This window comes from Anas acuta, chromosome 1 (genome assembly GCF_963932015.1).
Source record: "Anas acuta chromosome 1, bAnaAcu1.1, whole genome shotgun sequence".
NCBI lineage: Eukaryota > Metazoa > Chordata > Aves > Anseriformes > Anatidae > Anas > Anas acuta.
The window spans coordinates 142,263,240-142,291,015 of NC_088979.1; the positions used below are offsets into that span (position 1 = coordinate 142,263,240).

At 36.4% G+C, this 27,776-nt stretch overlaps 1 protein-coding gene across 2 annotated transcripts in view; it reads right to left on the minus strand.

Moving 5' to 3' along the window:
* Positions 1–27,776, minus strand: part of IPO8 (importin 8) — a 51,405-nt gene that overhangs the window by 13,686 nt on the left and 9,943 nt on the right. For both annotated transcript variants that reach the window (XR_011090076.1, XM_068661839.1), the window contains exons 3-21: positions 27,289–27,445; positions 24,919–25,077; positions 24,311–24,467; positions 23,584–23,673; positions 22,652–22,746; positions 21,932–22,016; positions 19,274–19,408; positions 17,512–17,611; positions 15,773–15,849; positions 14,798–14,914; positions 11,493–11,582; positions 10,721–10,886; positions 9,963–10,123; positions 9,422–9,547; positions 7,514–7,580; positions 6,775–6,900; positions 6,186–6,283; positions 5,016–5,111; positions 3,540–3,760 (exon numbers count right to left, since the gene is read on the minus strand). Coding sequence is in view for 1 of the 2 variants with exons in the window: in XM_068661839.1 (XP_068517940.1) it covers positions 3,540–3,760; positions 5,016–5,111; positions 6,186–6,283; positions 6,775–6,900; positions 7,514–7,580; positions 9,422–9,547; positions 9,963–10,123; positions 10,721–10,886; positions 11,493–11,582; positions 14,798–14,914; positions 15,773–15,849; positions 17,512–17,611; positions 19,274–19,408; positions 21,932–22,016; positions 22,652–22,746; positions 23,584–23,673; positions 24,311–24,467; positions 24,919–25,077; positions 27,289–27,445 (2,323 nt within the window). In the remaining variant the exon portion in view is untranslated. The remainder of the gene's footprint in view (positions 1–3,539; positions 3,761–5,015; positions 5,112–6,185; positions 6,284–6,774; positions 6,901–7,513; positions 7,581–9,421; positions 9,548–9,962; positions 10,124–10,720; positions 10,887–11,492; positions 11,583–14,797; positions 14,915–15,772; positions 15,850–17,511; positions 17,612–19,273; positions 19,409–21,931; positions 22,017–22,651; positions 22,747–23,583; positions 23,674–24,310; positions 24,468–24,918; positions 25,078–27,288; positions 27,446–27,776) is intronic.

Sequence of the window (27,776 nt, forward strand, 5' to 3'; positions counted from 1 at the left end):
ACATGAGATTCATGTGGTGGAAGTAGTTTGAACAGCCACTGTCACTAGCACAGCACAGACCATCTGCAGGGCTAACGAAGAAACGGCAGGAGATTCACACCTGGAGGTGGATCTCCTCCGTTCTTCTCCAGTTTCTCCAGGATCTGCAAGCACACCGACTGACTCCAATTTAGACCTAAAACTGCCTCTTGCTGGAAAGCCATCTAACTCTGAACTGAAGCAGCACTGAGCGACAGCAGGTGAGAAGAACGGCACAAATCGGGGCACCCACTGGTGTCTTTGCTGACGAAAAGAAGTCTGCAGAAGTGGGCCCAAGGAAGGGTAGCAAAGAAGCCAGATTTTGTTTCCAACTGTCTTTTCCTGTTCATTTAAGGCCTCTTCAGATGATGACCCTTACTAAAATGAAATAGTCTTCTTGAAGCAGTCCTGTCCTTCTGAGGAAGGGAGGAAAGGGAGGAAGTCATTTAAAACATATCACAGTGCCTGACAAGCAGTACTACAGCAAAAGCCCTGTGCCTGGAAGCCACATACTGAGGAGACAACAGTGGAAAAAGAAGCAATTTTTAGATTTAAGCAACATTACAGTTATTTATTTCACTGCTCACAGCAGCACATCAAAGAGAGACGTTTTAATCTTCAGCTGCTGTTCAAGTGCATAGCCTGAGCAGAATCTAGCCTGATGATCTCTGTTTCATTTTCATAGGCTTTGTCAACTTTTGTCTCAGCTCTGAAAAAGAACTTAGTCGAGCAGTAGTTGCAGAAGCTGATGCTTTTTGAAAAGCAACACAAAAGAACTGAAAGTTAAGCTGTAGCTTACAGAAGTACTCGAGGTTGGATCCTATTCAGGTCGGCAGCATTTTTCTCCTTTGGATCTGACTAGTTTCTCACTGAATGCTCCAGGATGAACTGTTTAAGGCTATAAATCTCTTTCATTTTTTTATTTCTTCTAAAAAGAACGACAAGTTTACCACCTATAGGGAATATGTTCTTTTATACTGCCTCTGCATGCTTTCAGCATTTGATATGCAATAGAAAAAAATGACAGCACAAAGAGCTGAATATCAAGAACTTTTCTTCAGCCATAAAAAATTAGTACATGGATATCCTGATACTAAAACTCTCATTCTTTTCTAAACTCTGTAGAAACTAAAATAATTTAAAAATTAACAGTAGTATTACCACAAGATGTGGGAGAGGCAAACTTCAAGGTGCCATTTTTCAGCCACTGGGACTCCAAAAGAAATGAGGGACACCGAGTAATTTATGCCTACTTTGTCACTAACTCAAGTAACCCCTCTAAATGGTAACATGTGTATATTTTTGTTAATATGTAATATAGGATGTGCTGTAGACATTTCTTATACATATCAGGTAGAAAAGGTCAGAATGCTTGTGATTATAAACTGGATTTTGTTATAATAAAGAAGAGATTTTCCCCACACACACACAATTATCTGTTTAATGTATTAGAACAGAACAGTTGGAAGTCCATTCAGTTGGAACATCCCTACAAAGGTCATCCAGTTTACCTCCCTGACCACTTCAGGGCTAACCAAAAGTTACAGCATATTAATGAGGGCATTGTCCAAATGCCTCTTGAAGGCTCCCAGGTATTTTTATTTTTAAATCTTTAAAGAGAGACTGCTATGGTAATATCATCAAATAGAGGCAGGAATGGGAATCTGTACAGAGCCTACACATATGAAAGAAGGAAATTTCTCTTGCACCTCCACGTGGTTTTTATTTTAGTAAAACAGATAGAATTAACATGCAGACCAGAAATAAGGTAGTTTGTGCTGCAAGTCTGCAAACTTGAGGGTCTTTTCCAACTTGAATGATTCTATGATTTTAAACTGTTGCCCTTTCATCCTAATCCTGCTAAACTGTGTAATTAGGACAGAAGAAGAAGAACAGTTTTTATCATGTACATTTGGTATGGGTTTTAAAAATACTACAAAGGACATGCTGAGAGCAAACCCTACGTATACTAGGTGGTCACTGATTGACTAGTTATTAAAAAATTTATGCAGTGCTACAATGCACCACACAATATAAATACAGGATGAACAATAAAGCAATAATGCAGCTATACCAAGATGGCATATAATTCTGCTCAAAAAAGGCAAACTCAAACAAGAACTGCCATGAAGAAAAGCTACATGGATGATTGGGGAGTGCAGAAAACACCTTATAAGACTAACTTTAACGACTAACTTCTTTAGAATTAGAAAAACAAGACTGTACCAAAAAGCAGGTAGAAAAAGAATGACAACCTGAAGATAAGGTATGCATCTACGGGTCAGGAGCTGCCTGCCTTGGTCCTGTGCTCATTTTTTGCATGACTCCTAGCACATTGATACTTCACTTCATCTGTTGGCACATACAATGCACAGAGAAGACATGTTCTAATCCTATCTGTACATCTGGAGTCAGAAGTCATGCCTTCAGTGACAAAATGTAACTCACAGCAAGAAGGTGAGCAGCAGTTGTTAACTACATCTGACAGTCTGCTTTGCCCTTAAGTGGATTTGAATCTCACAGCCAAACACCACATCTCAGTTGAGAGGCAAGCACTGGCTGTTTTGCACTGAATTCCACATCCCCACAGCATCAAGTGCATACTTTGTTATGAGATGACAGGCTTTGTCCACTTTCATTTACCTTCATTTATAAATGCTCAGCTTCTGCCTTAGAGCACACTAGTGTAGAGTACATGCATGTTACAGGCAGGTCTGAATGAAGTTTAAGTTAAGGAGTACATCAGTAGCATAATGGTAAATAAGCAACACTGATCATGAACCACTGGCAGAGATTAAGATCAAAGTATGTGATTCATTGGACTGAACAATGTTTTTTTAACATTAAACAGAGCAGTTAAACACTTTATAAAATACAGAACAGAAAATATGTACACGTATCTGAGGAAAAAAGTTAACACCTCCCTGAAATCCCGCTGGTCAGCTCCAAATATTACCCTCACTGCAAACTGTTCCATCTCTTGGATAAGAAAAGAGTTTGAAATGGAAAGGAATAATTCAATTGGAAGGGACTTTCAAAGATCATCTTGTCCAACTAGCCAGTCACTTCAGGGCTAACCAAAAGTTAACGCATATTAGCAAGAGAATTATCCAAACATCCTGAACAGACATGCACAGAGCATCAACCACCTCGTTAGGAAGCCTGTTCTGGTGTTTGACCTCCAACTGGGTAAAGATATTTTTCCTAATATCTAGTCTGAATTTCTGCTAATATCTACTCTGATAGTCTCTGATTAAAAAAAAACTAAAGCATTCTAAAATATGATATGTATCCTACTCTTGTACTGTTGCAACACAGAAGACTCAGCATATAGCTCAACAGACCGAGAAAAATTAAATATACATAGGACTCCCTTATTAGTATCACTGCAATTAGACGTGGTGTGGATTACGGTCGTATGGAATAATTAAGGAATAAAATGCTTCAACATGACTAGGGATACAATTGAAGTGAAAAAGCCAAAAGCAGGGACTTTTGAAAGACAAAAAGACAATACTTGCCCAAGAAAACAGTCTGTGTCATTCATCCACTGGTTTATGAACTGTGCAGTGATGGGCTCAGGATTGTGCGGAAACCTGATGTTCTCTAAGGTGTGCAGAAGTAGGTCAGGATTGTAGTAGAGTGCAGCTATGGCAACCTGCAGACACATGGTGCGAAGTTCACTTGTTTTAACTCCTCTTGTTAACCTCTCCAGAACAGCCTCCACAAAGAGTGGAATACACTGGGCATAGAATGAAGAAAAAAAGCAAGTATTACACATATTGCCACATTATACACAGGTTTAAAACATGTTTATCAGACCTGATCTCCGGAGCTAACTGAAGTCCAGGTATATCCTAAGAATACATTAGATTAATATAAAAGCATTTTAAACCTCTGCCTACATGCTTACAAATCTTCCCCAAAACAACTATTCTATGAGCTAAAATTTGCCAATGTTATTCTCAGCACAGAGGAGAATATTTGGAGCTATCTGAGCAGAATTTGTTTTGGCGTGAATAAAAGGTTTTGAAAAGAACTCAGGGACTTTCTCATCTTTGAATAAAGATACCCAACAACTTAACTAACAGGGATTAAAAACTGAGAGGACCTAAATCTGCAAGAAAAAAAGGTTTTGCTAATAAATGTAAAGTGATAAATTTATTTAAGAAGTTTGCAATGAGTGAGTTTATTCAGCTAAAAGTATGCATGTATTTCTACACAATGAAATAAACATCTACATATATTTCAATACCCGGGTTTATGCTTTATATTAATTTGGAAAGCATTACGAATGTTTCAGTTTATGAGTTTCAGTTCAACTATTTTAATTCCCAGAGTTGTGGTGCTCATTTCAGCCTTCCACCACACCCTTATTTCAATGTAAATGCATATAATTCACTTTAATCCCTTCCAGATTACTTTTCAAAATAAAATCTGGAAGGGAATACTTTTATCTTCAATTACTTCAGATTTACAATGGTAAAGTTATATTGTTTTTTGTGAAATTAACTGAAAATTAATCATTGAAGTCCATGAATTGCACTGCACAACACTTCAAACATGCTATGGCAAAGTAATGTAGAGGCTGGAGTATTATGTAAAATGTGAGACCAGAATTTAGCTTTTAATATGGGGGGAAAAAGAAAAAAAGAGAAAAAAAAATCACAATCTGCAAATGTATTGTATACAATTACAGAAAATTGCAATTATGGTTTTCCTGCCAATCACAATCTAGCTACACTTAAGTTTTTCATTCACAAGCATACTGTGTAGTTCAAAAAGGACCAAGTTCATAAACAGGACATGGCTTCAAGAAAAAAATATGTCAATAGCTGCATTCATGTAATTAATCTCTCAACCACAATTCTGTATTTCTCCCCATTCCTACATTTTGCATCTCCCCCCAGTTTCTCCAATTCCGATTGCTTTTCTCATGAATCACACACATAGCATTGGAAACCTGTACAAGAGAAAACCTGTTAGGTGTGTATCACCTGGTCAATACCCCGTCCTTTGCACTGAAGAACAATTACTTCTAGGAGTTTGGCTGCGTGGCACTCTGCATCTTCTCCTGCATCTCCTGTTAATACCTAACAATCAAAAAGGCAATTTAATTTATCAGTATTAATCGTTGTCAACAATGAAAGCAAGTGCTCTTGTACCTGCATACATCAAAACTCTACATGGCATATATATATGTATATATAAATAAAACATATACACATTTTCATATATATATGTAAATACATTCATGCTGTATTTTCTGATGAATTAAGAAAGATAAAAAACTTATCTCTACAGGATATAAATCAGGATAGGTGACTAACAATGAATCTAAAATTTCAGGAGAAATTGCTATTGTTCTTTATTAATGTTAGTATCCTCTATACGTCCTTTATCACGTTCCCTTTTTCAAAGGTAATGTTACTTGCAAGAATCATTGATGTTTTCCGCATCCTGTTTCCATTTTCTGACTTCAATTCTAATAAACACTGGCAGATTAACAGCCTGGCAAAGTGAGGTCCTATCTCTAGGCTAGTTTCAGATTAAAAACGAGATGTATGTAATCACTCTATGTACATGCACATATGCACGAAACTGACTGTTTCTTCTCAGTATGTTTCAACCCTACAGCTAGTGTCAATCAAACCTGACAAAGAAGTAGAATTCACAAGCACATTAAATCCCCGTAAGTCTTTTAAAAATAAGCAAGTAGATAGATTCCTAATACTTAATAATGCCCCAAATCAGACAAATGCTTTATTATATGTGGGAGAACCTGTATAAAAGGGAAACAGGAAAATGTGGGAAGAACTTCAAATGAGTTTGCACCTTAGCTGAGAACTAAAGAACCCAATCACAAGATATACAACCCAAGGAAATAAGGCTTCATTAATTCCTCTGCTTACCAAAATAGCTGTTCATAGAAGAGAGTCAAGGCAAACAACAGCACAGCAACTTTTTCCCACACATTTGTGCACAGTTTTTTTTAAAAAAGTATGTCACTTGAAAGTGTGAAGGTGCTATGACTACTTGAAACTGAGATGATACCAAACTTCATTTCATTATGAAATGATTGGCTACCACCTGGCATGTTCAGGTCACTTTTAATCTGATTATTAGGTACCCGTGATAAGCGTAACAGTAAGAATCAGAATACTTACCTTTTTACACATAGCATAAATGATTTCTAAATGCTTTGGATTAGACAGTAAAGTATCAGTGTCAATGGTCACATAATTATGCAAGAGAGGCATCATGTCTGCAGAAGAGAAAGAAAAAGAGAAAAAAATGCGAACTAATCCTTAGAAGTGCTAGCCAGTCAGGCTGTAGCCCTGTAATGGGATTCATTAGCACAGATTCTTGGACATGGTTAGAAATTGAAACTTTGCAAGGTCTACTTTAGCAGAATTCTTCATAAAGTGCACCATGCACAATGCATTCTCAGGAGAAGAAACAGAACAGAACAACGGTTTAATTTAGGAATTTGTAGTTTCCCATTAACTTTGTATATTTCAGCTTTCTTGCAGTTCAGGACCTCCAACGGTAACTGATCATACTGACAGATTTGAACATGCCTCTCTAGCTAAATACGCTCCTGTTATACTCCCACACTAAACAGATGGTCAGGGCATGACTAAAGTACACAATCATTTTATACCAAAACACTAAATGGAAGTGACCTTTGTAAGGTGGGCTCTGGAGATGAATTCCCAAACAGTTGAAACATCAAGAGAATAGAAGTTGCAATACCTGCAAAGTATTCAAAGCAATCCTGCTGGAAAACCTCATACAGAACACCTAAAAGCTGCCACATTTGAGGTGAAATCATCTGGCATGTCAAGCTGTATGCCAAGGAAAGAATTTCTTCATAAAATTCTGGAAAGGAGAAACAAATTTGTAAAAAAAAATCTTTAAAAAAGATTGCTTGCAAATATATTGAAACCTGCATCTCAAGCCCTGAGTCATATAACACCTAGAAGACAGTAATTACTAATTATATAAAGATGAATAAAAATAATACAAGACTCTTTTAAGTCTTAGTTTAAACCTACAGTTGCAACAATATACATTGCTTTTTATTATATGCTTTTTATTATAAACACACACTAGAAAAATGCATTATCTGTGCATCAAAGGCATTGCTTCTAATGACTTACTACAAAATATTTTTACTTTCTCAGACTTTTTTTTTTCTTAAAAGGCCTTAGCACAAAGCTGTGTAGCTGTTTAATGCAGGAAACGGATAAAGAAATAATTTAATTGCACACCAAGTCCATAAAATAGTAATTGCAGATTTTGTCCTTTAACACAGAGCTATAACTATAAGGAGAACTGAATCCTCTGATTTTAATTTTTAAACAAGCAAAAAAAAAAAAACAACAACAAAAGATGAATTTCTGTCCAGGAAGACAGTATTGTTTGTAATAATTAAAGAATTTTTCATGCAAAAACCTGTAATGTTTTTCTGAAAATTAGCTCCAAGAGATACCTATAACATGTTTCTGCAAAACAAGGCCAATGATCTGTAAACAGATGCTCTCCAGCTGTTGAGTTATCTGAAATAAAAAAAAAAAGTTTATTTTAAAATTTAGTTAAGACAGTAATTTGATCAATGTACTTGATTAATTCAGTTTAAGTTCTTTAAAACAAAAAGGCTTTTTATCACTTTTTAAATTCTGATTTAATGATCACAAGATTGTGAAATAAAGTCTCATTGATTTAAGTACCCAAATTTTCAATAAACAGTACTGCTTTTTAAAACACGCCACTTGCAGCATTTTTGTTTATTTTAAAAATTCTTATTCGAGACTTAATCTGCAGATCCTATAAAAAACTTTTTCTGCCGTCCTTTCTGGATATAAAATAAAAGGTGATGCTAACACCGTACTCCAAGACTTTGAGGTATGGCCTCAGTCCAAAATCTCTGAAGTAAAATGGGAAGAAGGGAGGGAGGGAGGGAGGGATGATTTTGCTTAAGATCGATGAAGAGCTTCCCAAAACTGGCCCAGCAAGAGGACCACGTGTAGAATTTAGGAGGATACAACTGTGCTAAAGTCAGACAAAACCTACTGTGTGGCTGGCTATTTATTGGGGTGGGCAAGTGAGAGGATAATTTATTCAGCCTTGTGATGTGGGACAGAGAGATTACATTTATTAAGGAAACCAAGCTACAAGGAGACTTATATGGCCACATTGCAAGTCTAAGTGAAACCAACAAATAAAGGCATTTCATGTTATTGCCACTGGTCATTCATTAAACTCAAAATCCTGCAGGATGTCAGGTTTCCTGGGTTTCTTCCAGCAAAGGGCTTAAGTATGTGATCACAGATTCATCCATGTACCTTCAGGCAGAACATTCAGACGCATGGCTTAACAATGATCATCCCCTAAGCTCTACATAGTTAATGGTGAAAAGGAAAGGAATTTCTAAGGAATTTCAGCCTTGCATATCATTTGTATATCATTTATATCACTTCTAAAATCACGTAAGATTCAGAGATGAAGAGCATTCTGCACAGTATTTTAGTTTGTGCTTCACATAACTGAAAAACAAGCTGCTAAATTTATATCCAAAATACCCCAAGCCCCAAGGGTAAAACCTGAAGATCTACTTCAGATTAGTTAAACTGAGCATGAAGAGTGATAACAGATTTCATGTTAGTCTTCAAAAGATGTAAGGGGTTCTTGTAAAGGAATGAAAGATGTTTTCAAATTCAAACGAACACAATGGTCATATAGGAAAATATTATGAAGCTTATAATTTTAGAATACATTAATTAGAATATTAAGATTTCACTTTTGCAATGAAACCTTATCATTGTAAATCAGAAGGAAGCTATCTAGGACAAAGCATTTTTGTGCTTTATGTCAGCTGAGCTCAAAGTTACTGACAGACTTTGTCCCTTTTGTCAGTCACTGAAATCCTTCCTACCTCAGCCAGCTCAGGTGCTATGAGCGGAAAGAATTATGTTGCAGGGAAAATATTATGCATTACAACAGAAAGACCAGTTCCTAGGAATTCTATCCAAGAAACTGCTAGGTAAACAACAAAATGAGTCACCATTACAAAAAGTCACACTTATGTAATATATTACTCCTCAAAACCTATTTTAATAGCCTGTAGTAATTGTCCAATGAAGTGATCACCAGAGTAAGGGCTAAAGATTTTACCCTCGTGATATAAATACCCTACAAATTTAAGAGCTAAATTAAGAAAACACAAAAGTAAACTGGGCTTTAAATTCAGATTTGTCAGAGGTCACTTGGTACTAATTCATCATCCTGCTATAGTAAATGCACATTCACATCCACCAAGTGATGCAACACATGCATAGAACTGCTTGTCATCATGAAGGGAAGGTGTGAGGGAAAGCAGATGTACGTAAGAAAATCTCACCTCCTTGTGATCTTCCACAACTGTCAGGATAGTGTCAATTGTGTGCAAGATGCCCATGGCCATAACTGTTTTGTCCTCCACTTCCTCATATTCCTCACTCTGAAGTACTTTACCAAATATTTCAGCCTATTAAAAAAAAAAAAAAATTCCATGCAAAACCAAGATAGCTAGTGCAAAACCAGCAATGACCTATCTGTGAGAGCCATCTTTGATGAAAAATATGCTAGTTAGTTTTGAAAGTTTGGAGGTCTTTCTAGGCTTTTTTTTTTTTTTTTTGTGAAGTCTGGTTATGTTAAGACATTTGAAATGTTAAATAGTCAGAGCTTGACTCATTAACATCATGGACAAAATTCAGTATCTCAGAAAAGCTTAAAGGTTTTAAAGATACTTCAGACGGAAAAAAATACAGTATTATGAATACCATAGATGAATTCTGTAGGGACTATTTTAAACAGTGTGCACTTCAAATAAAGTTCCTAAAATATTTAACAAACCACATATGTGCTTGTGACTGGACTGTGATTTTAATACTGTCTCTTACCAGGTGTTGTGTCATGTCAACAGCAATGGTAGCTACTTCCTGGCTGTATTCACAGATCATCTTCTGGATTACATTAGTAAGATCATCATTTTCTGTCTCTCTAACAATGTGCAAGAGCTCTTGCATAACTGGCCTTACATATGGCTTCACATATTCCTTGGCTGAAAAAAAATAATATTGAAATTAGGTGGAATTAACTATCCTTGAACATAAAGACATAATAGCTGAAAACTACTAGTTAAATGGCTACTCTTACATGAAATATTTTTTAAAAGTTTAATTCACATACACATGCACAAAAAACCCTACCCACGGCACTCTTACAGCCTGTAAGTAGTAGACTAAGTAAATAAAATGTACGTTCACCACCATGTTATTCATCTCAGTAAAGAAAAGCCATTTACAAAAAATATCCACTGTTTTAGGGGAATACATGCCCTCATACATGGGTGGAATTAATCCTTAAGCATACACACTATTTCACTTCATTAAACAAAAACAAAGACAGATTATTTACTTTATTAAATGAAATATGTTGATACTGACTCTTGTGCGAGAAACCTTCCATAAAACTTGAAGTCAGAATCTGCAATATATACAGTATCTAATGAGTGAGTGAAGCTGTCAAAAGGTGATAAAGTATTCTGAAATCTGTCATTAAATGGCAGAAAAGTTCAGATAAATCTGTGCAAACCTCCTCATCTCTACCAATAAATAAATAAATCAGTATATACAACTGATGAATCACTGTAGCATACCTTGCTCCTGATTGCTTATTAACATCTGAAGAGCTATAGCAGCTTCTACTTTAACAGGCATTTCCTTATCATCAATCAGGCTCTTCTTTGCCAACTCTACTGCATTCCTCAAGTTCAGCTCATTGTGAAACTTCAAAGCACTGAATGAATGAAGTACCCAACAGGACTGCGTGAAAAAAAGAAAAAAAGCAACTTAGGGCTATTTTTTTTCTTGATTACAGTGTGTTCATACAATAACATGTGACACAGTTTTTGCACTCAAGAGTTTTGTATTTTCCTTTCTCAAATTCCAATAAATTCAGTATGCACATAATCAGTATTCACAGTTTTGGTCCTCCTGAGGACAAAAAAAAAAATCAGAAAAGAATTTGAAGAAAATTAACTGTTTGTTTATGATTCATAAGGACAACTGAATTTTGTTCACACTACATTCAAAGTCTCATTATCTACTCTGTGGAAATCCTACCTATTCTTCACAGCTGTCCAACACCTCTAGTTATTGAGATCTGCTAATGAAAAATGGTCACAACCACTGTTCAGATTCTCCTGTCTGACTGAGGTAGTAAAGAATAATGTAACAGATTTTTCATCAATTCATTTAAGTGACAAACCATTTTTAAAATAAAAATGCTGAAAAGTTACTGTACAAGATAGTTATTACAAATTCTACTATGTATTTGCTTTATTTCTTTCACTGACATTCAGAAGGAAGTTAAACTGCAAAGGAAAGAATCATGCCAAATACTGAAATTGATATAATTGGTGAACTTACTCTAGCTCTGAGGTACCCCAGGTTTGACATGAACAAAGGAAATACATGGTTCTGTAACATCAGCTCCATCTGATCCTTGAATACACTCTTCTGTTGGTGAAAATAAAAATTAATTTTTGAGACCATTCATTTTATTTATTCCATTTTAGCTAGCAATCCATTTTAACTATCTTGAAGTCCATGGAAAAACGCAATTATTTGTCCACGTAATACAGATATACTCTGTCTCATGAAGAGATCCGAATCTTGTGTCTGGAACTGAGCAAACCCAATGAGCCATTTTATTAAAAAAAAAAAAAAATCATACATATAATATTCAACTCTACACTATTGTTTACAATATACCTGTTTTTTTTTTATTTTTATTTTTTTTTTTTTTTTACCTATACCTGGTATATACCTGTATAGGTATATTTACTTATACCTGGAATTTTCTTTGTTTCTAAAACACTAGTTCCAGCTGACTTGTATTCCTAAATATTAGTTAGGATGAAGAACGGTGTACCCCCTCCACCCCCTCCTGAGTCTTCCTGCAAAGAAGCACACACATAGCCTAAGATAAATGAAAGCTTAGCATGAAATAGATTTGAGTATCAAATGACCTGTCATTACTATAAACATTAAAGCTGATTCTTTTACATGCTACAACTCACGTCATTTTATATGTTTACTAATGTTGCTAATAATGTTGTTATCAATGGAAAAAAATAAGTATTTTGTGAAAGAAATCTCTTTGGCAGGAGAGGGATATTCAATTATTCTTCAATATTCCAAATTTGGTGAATCAAAAGACATTTACAGAAAGCCAGAACCACCAGCACAGACACTGGGGTCTTTCCTATGACCTATAATCTCAGCAGATGAGAAAAGATCTATGCTGGGGACTGTGTTACAACCTAAAGGAATGGTTGAGTGGCTAAGGTGAGAAGTGAGGAAAGGGAACATACAATACAAAATATATCTTAACTGATCAGACTCCTACTTCACTAATCCATTCATCATTTTTCCCCACATAGTTTCCCAAACCTTCAGAGAGGCAGATGAAGAACTAAGGAGAGGAAAAAAACACAGAGAAGGGAAAACACAGGTGTACACATGTCAGAGGTTTGCATGCACTGAACTGGAGTGCCTGTGGAGAGATCCATGTGGGTAAGTCAGGGTCATCGTGTCTATGAGCTACTTACAATCTATATCTCAGTCAACTCATCAGCCAGAAGACACTTACAAATCAAGTGCTTTATGCAGAAACAGTTTGTGGAATTTTTCCATCTGCTAAATGCCAAACACAAGAAATTCAGAGTAGAGAGGAGACTGCAGTGTTTGGGGATTACTACTCTTTTATAAAATATGTTGTAACTTTAAGTTTCATGACTGAAAATTTCAAATACCAGCAGCATAGTGGAATAAATCCTTTATTTTCCTCAGAACAGAGATAAATGAAACCCCCTTCAATATGAAAGGTTTTCCACAGCACAGAGAATATCCTCCTCTTTCACTGTGATATTCCAACATGAGGACGAGTGTTTATAACCCACTGTATCTACAAAAATGTTGCAAAAGTTATTGATGTTTCAGGATTTTGGATCAGATCGGTATATGTTGGTAAAATATACCGATAAATATTCCTTGCAACATGAGTCATAGAACCACAGATTCATTTAGGTTAGAAAATACTCTTAAAGATTGTCAGGTCCAACCGTCACCTAACGCTATCAAGTCCACCACCTAACCAGGTACCCAAGCACCACAGTCACACATTTCTTTAATATCTGCAGGGATGGGGATTCTACCACTTCCCTGGGCAACCTGTTCCAATGCCTAACAACCCTTTCTCTGAAGAAATTCTTCATGATATCCAACCTAAACCTCCCAAAGAGCAACTTGAGGCCATTTCCTCATATCCTATTGCTTGACACCTGAGAAAAGAGATCGACTTCCACATCCCCACAGCCTCCTTTCAGGTAGTTGTAGAGAGCAACAAGGTCTCCCTTCAGCCTCCTGTTCTCCAGACTGAACAGCCCCAATTCCCTCAGCCGCTCCTTGAAGCTCTTATTTTCTAGGCCCTTCATCAGCTTTGTTGCTCTCTTCTCTGAAAACGTTCCAGCAACTCAATAACCTTCTTGCAGTGAGGGGCCCAAAACTGAAGACAGTATTTGAGGTGCGGTCTCACTAGTGGTGAGTACAGAGGGACAGTAACTTCCCTACCCCTGCTGGCCACACTGTATCAGATGCAGGCCAGGATGCCGTTGGCCTTATCAAGCACACTGCTGACTCTTGTTCAGCCAGCTGCTGACCAGCACCTCCAGATCCTTTTTTTTGCTGGGTAACTTTCGAGCCAGCACCTCCAGATCCTTTTTTTTGCTGGGTAACTTTCGAGCCACTCATCTGCAAGCATCTACTGTTGCATGTGGTTGTTATGACCCAAGTGCAGCACCCAGCATTCAGCCTCGTTGAATGCAAGGCTATGAATGAAGAAACATCCTGCACAGAGAGACAACTCACATAAAATAAATTTTTGCATACTTGAAAAGGAAGCCTCCAGCACAAAACCCCCATTTTCATTCTAAAAATTGTAACTTTTTGGCAGTTAGTCTTGACATGGAGAGAGGGCAAGGAGTACTTGGACTCCAAGGTCTACCAAAATGTAAGGGAAACTGTAACTACTAAATTAGCAACATTGTGGGTTAAATGTGCATTCAAATTCAGGAGAAAAACCTCAAATTGTAAAGATACTGTGTATAAAACATGGAGGAAGGATAGAAACCCTGTACTCTTTGCACTTATTTGCAAAACTCCCAAGGGGCTGATGAAATGAGACTTAGAGTAATGTATTTTAGGGTCTAAAGGCTATAAAGCTAGACGAAACAGTCTTACATGTTAAGTAAACATTTTTCTGGAACCAGCAGAAGCCCACAATAGTGCAAGCTGTTGGGGATTTTGATGAAGAATCATAAGCAACGTTACTGGTGGTACGTATACTTTTTTTTTTTTTTAAAGCCCTTCCATTTTACTAGTAAAGCATGAGAGGAACAAGGGATGGTGCAGTAGCAAACAAGCAGAGCTTTGGAGAAACTTGAGAACAAAAATCAGTATACAAAATGGGAATATAAAAAAAAGGAAAGAATGTTAATATTTTTAAAGAAACAAACCCTAAGATTCTTATTGCACAGTGCAATCTCTCCACTGACTTCATTAATATGGTTATGAACTAACCATACTTTAATAAGCTACCATATTCCATTGGAAAAGGGAGTTCATAATAAGAATTATAAATATAAACCTATTTGACTTCCTTACCCACTTACCTTCAGTAAAATATCTGCTAGGGATCCTATAACATGCAAAGCTCCATCTTTTTTCCTTGGATCAATGTTTGGCTCTGTCAGAATCTGGTAGCAATATGCCATCATTTTTGGTAATACCTACACAAGACAAAAAACAATCTCCTTTTGTCAGTGAGGTATCTAAATCAAATTATTTCAATAGCATTGTTGAAGTTTAAAGAAGTTATGACTTTTACAAGAAGAAATCTTATCCAGACCAAAGTAACTGGAAGGTACTGTAGTACTATATGTAGCATCTTTCCATATTTAAAATTTAGAAGCTTCATGTTCCAGCTTTTCACCCAAACTTGGCAAAATAGTTTATTTGAAATGTCATATTAGTAATTGCAAATAAGGTATTTTTGTTGTTTTGACGCAAATCAAAAAAGGCAGAGAAAAGAGACTCAAACAGTATTTCATAGTTGTTTTAGCAAACATGCATGCTTTCCAGGGCTAGGTTGAATCCCTTTTTTTTTTTTTTTTTTTGCATGTATCAGTGTTAAGTATAGAAAGAAAAGCGTCCACAGAAAAGTTATGCACTTATTTAAAGAGCAGCTGTATGAAATTAATTTCATTCTTCCTGATTTCATCGTTGTCAACAGGATTTTAAGTTGCATCAGTGAAAATTAACGAGGATCAGGTTCACTTTTCCTCCTGCTACAATTTGAGAAGCTCTGAACAGCCATGACAGAGGCTTGAGAAAAATATCATTACATCTATTCTCTGACTCAGTTTTTATCTAGCAGGCTAATTTTACATCTACAAGAGGAAATAATTTTTTTATTAATACATATTTTAATTCTCCCCAAATTCATAGCACTCAGCCAGGAAAGAGTTTGATTATGTATCAGCAAGTAGATTTTTCAAGATTAGCTTCTTGTACCATCTTCAATTTTAAGTGAAAATAACATTTTAAAGAAAACTTCAAATAAAAATTAAAAAACACTAGTGCCATACCTCTTTTCTCTTCTTTGCTGCTGTATAAAGCAGATTCTGTGCTGCTGTTGTAGTGGATGCATAATCTTCAAATACATCTAACATTAAAAAGAAATAAACTCACTTTCTGAATACAACATAATTAAATTTTGATAAAGTGGCTTGAGTTTGCGGGACACAAAACTACTCATGGCTGTCTTCACTTCATGGTTGAAGAGCCAGACCCAAGCTCATGTCACCTATAAAAGCATTTACTTCTTGCCTTCCTAGTCTACTAAGCACTCATCACTCTCTTTATTAAGAATGCATTATTTATTCATTAATTCTTTTGAGACCATGTATTTAAGAGATGAAAAATTCTGTGCTTTTTTTTTTTTTTAATTAAAACCACTATAGGAAGAACAACAATGCATTCCAGTGCCATCTGCATACCATATGTACACAATTTTGACTTGATTTTATTAAAACCTCATGGGAACTCTGAATGTAAAAAATACTTGGATCTGGGAGTAGTTTTAAATCTGCTGAAAGTTGAAGCTTTTTAACTTCTTCCATTACAAGTAAACCTCTTTTAATCATATTGAAAATATAATTTATGTATTGAAAAAAAATAATCTGTGCTGCCAAGCATGTTCTAATCCAAACATCCCTACACAGATTTAATTAAATAAAAGGTCTAGAAAAGTAATCTTAAAATGTGGTTAAAATTACACATTAACTTTCCTGAGATTTTAAAGATAAATCATGATTAAGAAATACTACCAGACTACTGGAATTCTTGTTCCAAATCCAAATGCTTCTCACAAAATTTAAAGTAAATGTACTTTTATGCTTTTATTTTCCTACCTTCCACAATACAATTCAAATCTGTATTTAACTCTCAGTCACAGATTTAAAAAGGCTTCACTGCTTACAAAGAAAGAACTTAGATACCAAAAATCAGCTACATATCCGTACCCCAGTGATCAGCGCTATATCATGATCCATTTCCTATATAATAACTCTCCAAGTGTTTTTTTTTTTGTGTATTTTATTTTTTAAAGTATTCTAGGATCTTTTATATTCTGTTCTTACATATGCTAGCCAGAAGGCAACTAATTAAAAATCTCCAAATGCTAAATGTCTCTGTGGTGCCTGGCTTACTGGAATTTTCCAGCTAAAATTGCTATATTTTTTAATTACCCTTCCCTTTTTCAATGAGGTAACTCTTTTAATACGAATTATTTGGTCCAAGATTTTTCACTAAGCATTTTGAAAGAACACTTGTATCTTTGTTTTACAATTCAGTGATAACAATTGGCAAGAGATAGGGAAAACATGAACAATTTTCAGTAAAGAAAGAGCAAGTCAGGCCTCTTCTGGTCAAAGTGTGAGCTGCAAGAACTTGCAGACAGCTGTTAACATCTCCAATTCAGGATTCTGAAACTGGCATTAAAAGGTGAGCAAGCCAATCTGTTGGGCTGCACTGAGCAAAACTGAAGTAGAAAAAGATGTGTTATGAATGTCAAGTGAATGTGTCAAATGAGTGTCAAGAACGTCAAGTGAACTGGTTTAAGAGCACCAACCAAATGGCCAGAACTCATTTGATCTGCCTTCCTCTTAGTTACAGATTCATGAGATTTAAGAAAAAAAAAATCTCTTCTTCCTACTGTTCAGAACACTGGTGAAGACAGAGACATTACAGTGGCCGTGGTATATTTGGGACTATGGTGTACAATTGTGATGAAAGCAGAAAATAAATTCTAACTAAAAACAGTTACCAAATTTCATGCGGATATATTCATATGGATCCTCTTGCCAGAGCTCTTCATCCTCGTCTTTGTAGCACATTAGGGAGAATATCACCTCTTCTGTTATACTCTAATATTAGAGGAGTAAAATACACATAAGTACATAGAAAATCAAATTGTAGTATAGCTTCCCTCCATTGTGCACTAGCTTAATAGAACTATTTTTCTGAAGAGTAAAATTCTTTTACTCTTTTATTTTGGTTAACAGAACTAACTTACAATAATCATAGAATCATAGAATCATAGAATATCCTGAGTTGGAAGGGACCCTTAAGGATCATCAAGTCCAACTCTTGACACCGCACAGGTCTACCCAAGTTCAGACCATGTGACTAAGTGCACAGTCCAATCTCTTCTTAAATTCAGTCAGGCTCGGTGCAGTGACCACTTCCCTGGGGAGCCTGTTCCAGTGTGCAACCACTCTCTCTGTGAAGAACCCCTTCCTGATGTCCAGCCTAAACTTCCCCTGTCTCAGCTTAACTCCATTCCCGCGGGTCCTGTCGCTGGTGTTAATGGAGAAAAGGTCTCCTGCCTCTCGACACCCCCTTACGAGGAAGTTGTAGACTGCGATGAGGTCTCCCCTCAGCCTCCTCTTCTCCAGGCTGAACAGGCCCAGTGCCCTCAGCCGTTCCTCGTACGTCTTCCCCTCCAGGCCTTTCACCATCTTCGTAGCCCTCCTCTGGACACTCTCCAACAGTTTCATGTCCTTTTTATACTGTGGTGCCCAGAACTGCACACAGTACTCGAGGTGAGGCCGCACCAGCGCAGAGTAGAGCGGGACAATCACCTCCCTCGACCTACTAGCGATGCCGTGCTTGATGCACCCCAGGACACGGTTGGCCCTCCTGGCTGCCAGGGCACACTGCTGGCTCATATTCAACTTGCTGTCTACCACGACCCCCAGATCCCTCTCTTCTAGGCTGCTCTCCAGCGTCTCATCGCCCAGTCTGTACGTGCAGCCAGGGTTTCCCCGTCCCAGGTGCAGGACCCGGCACTTGCTCTTATTGATCTTCATGCGGTTGGTGATGGCCCAGCTCTCCAACCTATCCAGATCCCTGTACATAATACATGTACTTCTCTTTTGCAACAGACATAAGACAGAAGTAATTATATAATCCAGCTTTATGATAATCCAGCACCACACAAAATGTACTTCAGGACATAGCCTGTGAATAGCAGAGCACTGCATTCTACAGAAGGCTCTCACCAGTGCAACATCTAATATGAGACTGGGTTTCAGCATCCTTCCCATAATGTTCATGTGATTAACTGACCACAACAGTGGAGCTTACAACGTGAAAAAAAAAGTATGAAAATCACTTTTCACTTGTTTTTACATATATTTATAAAACACGCTCTTAAAACAGAGTTCAGTTCCTCATAGTTGATGTTCTCTTTGGTGACTGTCTTTGCACTGTGATCAATTATTAATTTCCAAACTTATAGTAATTTCTGAAAATTAATAACAAATAAAAGCCAGAACATTAAGACTACCTGGCAGAATTCAGCAAAATAAAGAACTTATGGAACAGCATCTTTAATTGAGTTCACAATATCTGCAATAAAAGTTAGTCATAATACTGTAAGAAACAACCACATTAGTGTAGGAATGCTGTTTTTCATCGAGGTTGATCACTGCATGAAAGATTTATGAAACATTTAAAACTGAAAAAAATATACACTTATCAGCCTGACAACATGCAGTGTTTATGACTGGATTTTATGCACTGACCTGTATGTGTGGCTTCATTTGCTTCCATGTTACAGAGTGTATCACCCCTTGGTTCAGGTAGTTTAATGTCTGCTGAAGAACACGTGGTGCAACATAGTCTTTTTGTCTATATTGGTCTAAGATTCTTAAGAGAACCTAAAGAAATAACAAATTGAAATTTTTTAACGAAGATAGAAAATTAGCCCTCACGCACGGATATGCAGAGCACCTTTTCAGTGAATTCCAGCATGGACAGAATAGTTTTACAGCAGAAGTTCTAGTGTTAGTAATTGCTGTAAGGCCTTTTACTCAAGAGTCAGAAATCATTTAAACATTAAGGACCTGATCATGCAAGCATTTATGTACATTTTACCACTAGACTAGATCACTATATGTCATCACCTGTGCTTGTAAACCAAAGACATAGTTCAGTATTCACAGACTCACAGTTTACACAGGCCTCAGCAAAATTCGGAATAGATACAGTAAAGGAACAGCGAGATTTTCTAACTGTTTGGCTTCGAATAGTGTCTGTGTTCATTTGTAACAGACAGGCCCCTGAGGAAAACATATGACTTTAGAAGAGTGGTAAGAACAGAAATACTAAACCAAAGAAAAGAAAATTAGGTTAACACCTAAATCAGTTAATCGGAAGAGATGCAAAAACCTTAACTTCAATTGCCTGTTGTAACTCTCAGATAGTAATAGTACGCTACATGATACAAACTCTATTACAAAATGCTTCTTTGTTATAAAGACTTGATCTACTAAGAAAAACAGTACAAAGCCACTAATCTGCACTAATAGCAAATGAACAACTAAATGTTAGTAAGCGTAAAGACTTGGCACATACATGAATAACAATAAAAATCAAGCAAAATGCACTACAAAATATTTGAATCATGTTTTCAGAAGGACAACTCTACTTCAGAATTCTTTACAACAGCAACATTACAATAAATCTTATTTTGAACGTAATTCCTTCCCTTAAGGGTACTAAGTCTGACCTAGTCTTTTTTACAATAATCTCCTTGGGCAAAGATTGTCCACATTTCATATGAACTCTAGCAACAAGAACAACTAGAACAACTGATAAATAAGTAACAAAAGCTTAGTCATGTAATATTCGCCATAGCATTCATACTAACTATGCAGTGAAATGTGGCAAATCAGCATTTATGGGAGAGAAATGAAAGAAATGTGCAGATCTTCTAGACCATTTATCTTTCAAGCTAAACGGCTCTCTGCTACATTTCCTAGTCTTTCATCAGACATAAGCTTTAACTATCGCAAATGACAGCTGCCCATGGAAGGCTATTTCTCCACTCAGAAATTAATCATCGCAAAGAGCTTAGAATTTATGTTAGATTGCTTCCCCCTCCTTTTTATTTAATATTTACAGTCTCACCAAAGCCATCCTTTAGTTCTTATCACTCACATATTTACACAGCATTGATACACTGATGGATAAACTGTTCGTTTATTTCGCTGGTTTTGTTTGTTCTTTTGTCAAACTGGATTGAGAAAAGTAATTTTGTTTTACAGACAATCCTTTTATTTTGAAAGCTAGTTTAAATCTGACTTGATTATCAAGCATAGTCAACATGGGTTCATAAGGGGAAAACCTTGCCTTGGTAATCTGATCTCCCTCTATGATGAAGTCAACCTTTTGGTGGATAAAAAGGTGGTGGTGGACGTAGTCTTTCTGGATTTTTGTAAGGTTTTCGATACCTCCTCTTTTGGAGGTTTCTTCCAACCTTAAAGATTCTATTGTTCTATGAGCAGGAGAGTGTATTGAGTGTCCAAAAGCCTGGACACTCAAGAGATTTAGTTGAAAAGTTGAAAGCCTGGGAAATAGCACCCCCAGTCATCCAGTACATAGCAGGCTGGATGAGAAACAGCAAGAGCTGTACCAGAAACATCTGATCTTGTGAACCGCTATGCTCGGGCTTCCAAGCACCCAATTGCTATAGCCATTCCACCAAACCAGGGAGAAGTCTGGAAGCCCACGTTCCCAGATGCCCACAATTAAGCTGGCAAAAAATTGCAAAACCTCTGACAGGAACTGCCTCTCTGCTGTGCAACTTTACTGAACTGTCTCCAGAAAGCTGCATTAAATATAAATACTAAGCATTCCCCAACAAAACAGTTTTCCTGTGAACTGTGAATTTATGCCCTGTTTTCATAAAATATGCTTACCGTGTATAAAGTAACTTCTATAGCTATTCTCCAGACACCTTCTAATCTGATTACATCTTCCTAAAATAAAATAGGACAGGCTCTAGTGTTCCTAAGATGTCTGCTGCAAAATCACTTTCTAAAGAGTGATCTGAAAATACATCCCTTTGTGATGTGAAACCCATGCATCATTTTTTTTCTCTCAGTTACACAGAGAATACTTATACATGATGATAACACTGTTTTATAAGCACTCACCTTTTATGAAAGTTTTCCTCCAGGTTTTTTTTTGAATTGCTGAAAATTTGTGTTATTATACCTCAGTTAAGTATGGGACTAAGACGAGTTCTAAAGAATTTCACAATCACTACAATGAAAAATTGGCCTGATTCTGTTCAGTTTTGTTTCCCAAACTTCGCTGTGAGCACACTGTTTATTTAAAGTAATACCTTCGCATTCAGCCAAAATGATCTAATTCAGAAACAAATGAATTGTGCTTACCTGTTGTATGCCCACAGCATACGTTTTTAAAAAAAACTCTGAGAATTCAAAGTATTCTTTCGTTACATTTCCTGGACTTCCATACCTTTAAAACAAAGAGAAGACAGATATTTACATCGTGAAGAGTATTCTTTGTCAAGGAAACACAGTACTTTCTACAACACCAAGGACTCTGAGTAGCCTCCCATCCCCAACAAATCCTTTTCCACAGATACCCTACTAAGTCATTATTTCCTCACTTAATGTTTCCTCATATAATGCCTCACTTCCCTTTTCTTTTCTTAGATTCTCAGATGGTACAATATTATAGTCAAGTAAATATAAAAGCATTTTTGTCATAAGCTCTACAACTTCCATGTTTTTGGACTTCTTTTGAAATCTTTCTCTGTCTTCTTATTCAAGAATACATGCAGTTGTAGCTGAACACAGTAAAAAACCAATATCTATCTATCTATATTTATATATTATACACACACATATATATATGTATGTATATACTTTTTCTGGCTAGGTTCCTGCTGGCTTAGAAAGCCGAATTATCTCACTAAAACCTCAAACCATTGGATGTGTCAGTGCAAGGTGAAGAACAGTAGCAGAAACATCTCTTTGGTGAACACATTAAATCAATTGCTAAATCAACTCCACTGTCTTGTCTAACAGTACCATAAGCAATGCTAACAAGATTTGTAAACCCAACTCAGTTTTTAATTAGTTTGTTACCGTTCAAAAAGACGAGCTACAATATGTAATGCCCACTTCTTGCATTTCCACCACACCAACTCTGGTCTGTCATCTTCATCAATTTGCAAAGTCTCCTATAAATAAATGCATATAAATAAATGAATTAGCTCTGTGTTGTGTTGAGAGAAAAATCATGTTTTACACATTCCTCACCCAGTAAGCTAATACAAATTCACAGCATTGACTAAAGCTTTGGTTCTGTTAAAAGTTATATAACATTCAGAAACTTAAAAATACCTTAATTGGTCAATATAAACTGTGTATGTGCAATAGCTGTATTGTGCTTGTACTTTAATTTTCAAAATTACGCATGCTTAAAAAATGAAACTCTCATATATGCTTGGATAACACAGTAGCATGCACTTTTGCTTAAAAATTAAGCAAAATTAACACTGCTCCTCCAGATTTATATAACCTAACCATATTTTTTAATAGCTTTTGCATTGTAATGTTACACTTGTGAAATAAATATAAAAAAAATTTAGAAATGCCAGTTGTTGTTGTACAGACACACACACACACACACACACATATTTAGTTACTTTTTTTCATCTTTTCTTCATAAGATGTGGAAGACGGAAGAAAGAAAAAGAGAAACGGAAACAAATGATAGATTCATGATGAGCTTTTGCTTCTTGAGAGAAAATGGCTAAAATATTTGGAAGCTTCCAAAATATCCCAGACTGGAGTTCACATATTAATTCTACCTTAGACAGCAAAACTCTGATAGCTTACACGACTCTCCTGCATTTCTGTCAGAATAACACCTATTTTAAGGATAAGAATCTCAAATAGATGAGATGACATATTAAAAAAAAAAAAAAAAAAGACCACTGAGAAAATCTTTATGCTGACTGTTCCTCAAATGCCACCACACAAATACCAGAGGTCTTTACACTACTAAACCTTACAGGAGGCACGTTTCTATCAATGATGGTACGGAAGACCTCCATCCACTGGGTCATAGTCTGGTTATTCACCAACTGGAGTGGCAATGCGTACTGAAATAAGGAAAAAAAAAAAACAAAACAACATCATGGTCATTAAATACTGTTTGTTTTTTTTTCTTGAAGAAGGCAGAAGATATTTCTACAGTTGTTATACTCCCAGGAAGATGAGGTTCTAAGTAAAATTTAAATTAGGTTAGATATCATTATTACTAAAACCTTCTTGGTATCATTGACAGAGAAACTTCTGATTGGACACTATTTGAGGAAAGTTCCTTGGCTTGAGAACTTGCTAATTCTTTTTGTTTCCTCCTGTTCTTCAAAATAGTCCAACTGAGTTTTACAGACCACAACAGAAGCTAAACAGCACAGTTGAGATACTCAAATAGTTTATATCAGATTATGCACAAATTTACATAGAAATATTTCTCCAACAAGCTTATATACAGGATGCACAAAAGTACCTAGGTTCATAAAAAAATGTAATCCTGGGGATCACGTGACTAGTTTTTAAGTAGACAAATCTACCTAATGTGATTATAAAAATCACATTTTTATAAGAGCTATTTATTGAACATGACTTTTCACATACTAATTGATATTTTTACTCAATGATACCCATGAGTGCACCGAAGGGGATTGCTTTGCCCATCAATGTAAAAATTGTAGTGTCCTGTACACAGATGCCAACCTGAACAAGAGCATAGAAGATTTTTAAGATTTGTTTCTGAAGAAGTACAGAGTAATGGGAGTTATCAGGCAGAAGCTGGATCATTTGCTGCTGAATCCGGGGCAAAAATATTTGCATTGCTGCTATGAGGGGATCTCGCTCCTCTGCTTTTTTGTATCTGCAAAGGAAACAAAAATGTGGGTCAAGGATCTACATACGATCTAATGCCTTCTCCTCACCAGCGATTTAAGTACTGTGACAGAGGGTACTGTACTATGACATCAAAGTATAAAATAATTTATATTCATATTTCCAGCATTTGGGGAATCTTCAAACAAAAGAAGCTATAAGCATCCAAGTTTTTCCACAGATGGGTTAAATCAGATCAAAAGTACAAAGCCTCACAAATACAAATTATTGCTGAAATCTCTGCTTTCAATTCACTGATGATATAAAGATGATGAATAGTTTTCAATTATTTACAGCAAAGGAAGCATACGACAATTATTAGTTCTCATCCTCTAGCTGAATTCCTTGTAGAACTGCCAGTGCTCTTAAGAAGGTCATTCTCAGTAGTCAACTGAGAACAAAAGTACTGAGACCTTGTTTACTTCTGGATTTCAACTTACTCATAAGTCTTCACCAGCTGATAGAGGCACAGGAGGCTCCCGAGCCAACTCCCACTGTTCTGAGACTGCAAGTAGTAGCCTATCTTGTCCACTACAGCTGTCCAATGGCCAGGAAAGTCATGTTTAATGATAGTGCGGAGGCACATTGTCAGCTGGGCTCTGTAGCAGAAGAGAAAAAGAAACACCTTAGAAAGTAAATAAGGTCATGGCACAGTCTTTAATATTACAGGACAGATCCCAAATCTTGGTTTAATGGCTACAATATGCATATTGCATCATAACTTTCATATATATTTTGGTAACACTGAAATAGTTCTGGAAGATGATAGAAGAAAAGCAAGAAAAAAAAACTCATGGTATTTAAGGAAAAAGCTAATTTCAGAATATTTTAACTACTTTTCTCTGCTCCTCCTCACTCTCCACAGCTATCAGACAATATTTGAAAGCAATTAACTGTTCATGAAACCAGCTAGCTTTGTGTTTTGAAAACAAGTGGTTATACTTCTAAATACTTACAAGGTTGAAAGCAACCACAAAAGAACAAATTTGTACATTTTTATTAAACAAAACTAGTTTGTGTTCTGATCCAAGCCAGAGGGTCCTCATCAAATAATAATTTTCCTGGTATCTTCCCAAACAGCACTTCACAACCTCTGAAGCATACTGCAGAGCAAATGAGGTAAAACGTTGTATCATTCCTCTCCCTCCACACAGCCTTTGAAGCCACTCACAATGGTGTGGCAAGACAGGATTGTTAGCTGACTGATGCCAGGTGTGTCTAAAAAAGTTGAGCAGCACTAAACCAGAAACTGTAATTGCTCTTAGCTCTGCTAAAGAACGAAAGAAAAAGCCTGCAGTAAATATTGTTTCTTTTATATTTGGTGCTCCTTGCAGTCCAATACATAAGGAGCCACTATCACCAAGTAGTTCAATAAGGGGCTCTCAACTCTTTGATGTGTTGACCTTTGTACAAACTTACCTTCCCCCTCAAGCCCTTGGAGCTTGTCCTTGCTGCTGATTTGGTTCCTTCTCCTCCCTTACTCTCACAAGCAAACAGTGAAAAACACCAGTATCACAGCATCAGACTAGTTCCAGTTTTCTCTGACATTTTTAACCTTTGACAAATTTACAAGTTCTTAGTCAGTATTTAGAAACCCTCTATGTTATTCGAGGTGTTTTTCTGAGGAGTTTCAACAGTCCTTTTAAATGTACATGGCTATTGTAATGACAAGATATTTTGAATATCATGTTATGAAAAGATGCCTGAACTAGTTTGCAAAAAAAAACAAAACTCCTCAAAGCTCCATTATTTTGTGCTCTTTTGTATAAACCTAGCCTTGGAAATTACAACATGATGAGGTGGGAAACTACATGCCCTTTTTACACTATCACAGAAACAACATAAGCTTCCTTACGCTGTGGCACAACTCCAGAGAGGAGCTCTCTGAGGGGGGATTCTAATCACCTAACTCAGAGACTTCGAAAAACTGAACTGGAAACAGTGCTTGAGTTCATTCTCTTGTATTGGTGCAGCATACAAGATACTAGGATACCTGTCAAGTGTTTGTCTAATCCGTTCATCAAGATACCCACTGAGAGCAATGCTAGAGCAACCTAATGCATTCCAGTGTTTGTTTGTTTGTTTGTTTTAATCAAACGTTTTCCCTAACCATAATTTCACTCTATAGTCAATCACTCCTCTTCTTGGTAGGATGACTGGCCAAAAAGACATCCTCGGGCACCTAGCCAGTTGAAAGAAGGAGGAGAGGAAGAATTTCAACTGTTTTTCAAAGATGCACATCTCTATATGCTATAGCCTAACCTACTCTTACCAGATTCATTTTAATTAAAGCCAGGAATAATCACAGATTGTAACAAATCCATGAAACTTACTTGCTCTTCCAGAAAAAATAGAACATTTTTTTTCATTCTTTTAACATCTTACAACCAAGAATAACAACATGCATTTAAATGCTGTAACGATGCATAAAAATTGAAAAAGTAACTGTGAAAAGAGGTATTAGAAAAAATGGATTTTGAGCAGTATTTCCCTCAAGAGGTAATTCAGTATTATAGACAGCCCCCTGTAATATCTGCCCTGAATCGGCCACATAGACAGGCTGTCACTACAGAAAGTTTTAGAAGATGCTTTAAACTACACTGTAAGAGAATAAATCACATCACAGTGCTCTTAGCCAGGTAAATACATTTCTGAGAAACAAGTGCACACACATATGGTAAAACTATTATTATCACATTTTCAAAAGAAGTACTCACTTCATTTCCCAAGAAATTGAGATTCTCACACATCTGGACTGGTAGATCTGAAAACCTGAGCTATAGATATATCTCTACATAGCAGAAAAATACCTCACTAAGTCAGGAGAGCGAATTATTCCTTCTACAATGTTATCACGAATCTGCTGACGATCATTTTCATGAATGTTGAATGGAAATACTGCTTCTCCAGGAGGTGGTTCACGGTCTGGCCAGTACTGTGTCACCATGTTCTTCAGGTAAATGGCAGCTACGAATAAGCCATGTGAAAAGAATAATTTAAATTTAATTCTGAAGTATCCCCACGTTACTCTGTGCTCAATATGTAGTACAGTTGAAAGTACAACAAAGAGCAGAAAGGACAACTGAAAACCCCCTGCATGGGTTTGTAACAATTTTAAGCACTAAGCACAGGTGAAACAGAAAACCATTTTTATATATACATATATTTTATCATAACAGACAAGACTGGGCTCAAGTGTCTGGTCCTAAGCTGAGCAGGACAGCACGTCAGGCAACTCCTGTTGGAGTACGTTCTTTACTACAACAGTCTTGCGTATGGGCATAACACGCTATCACTC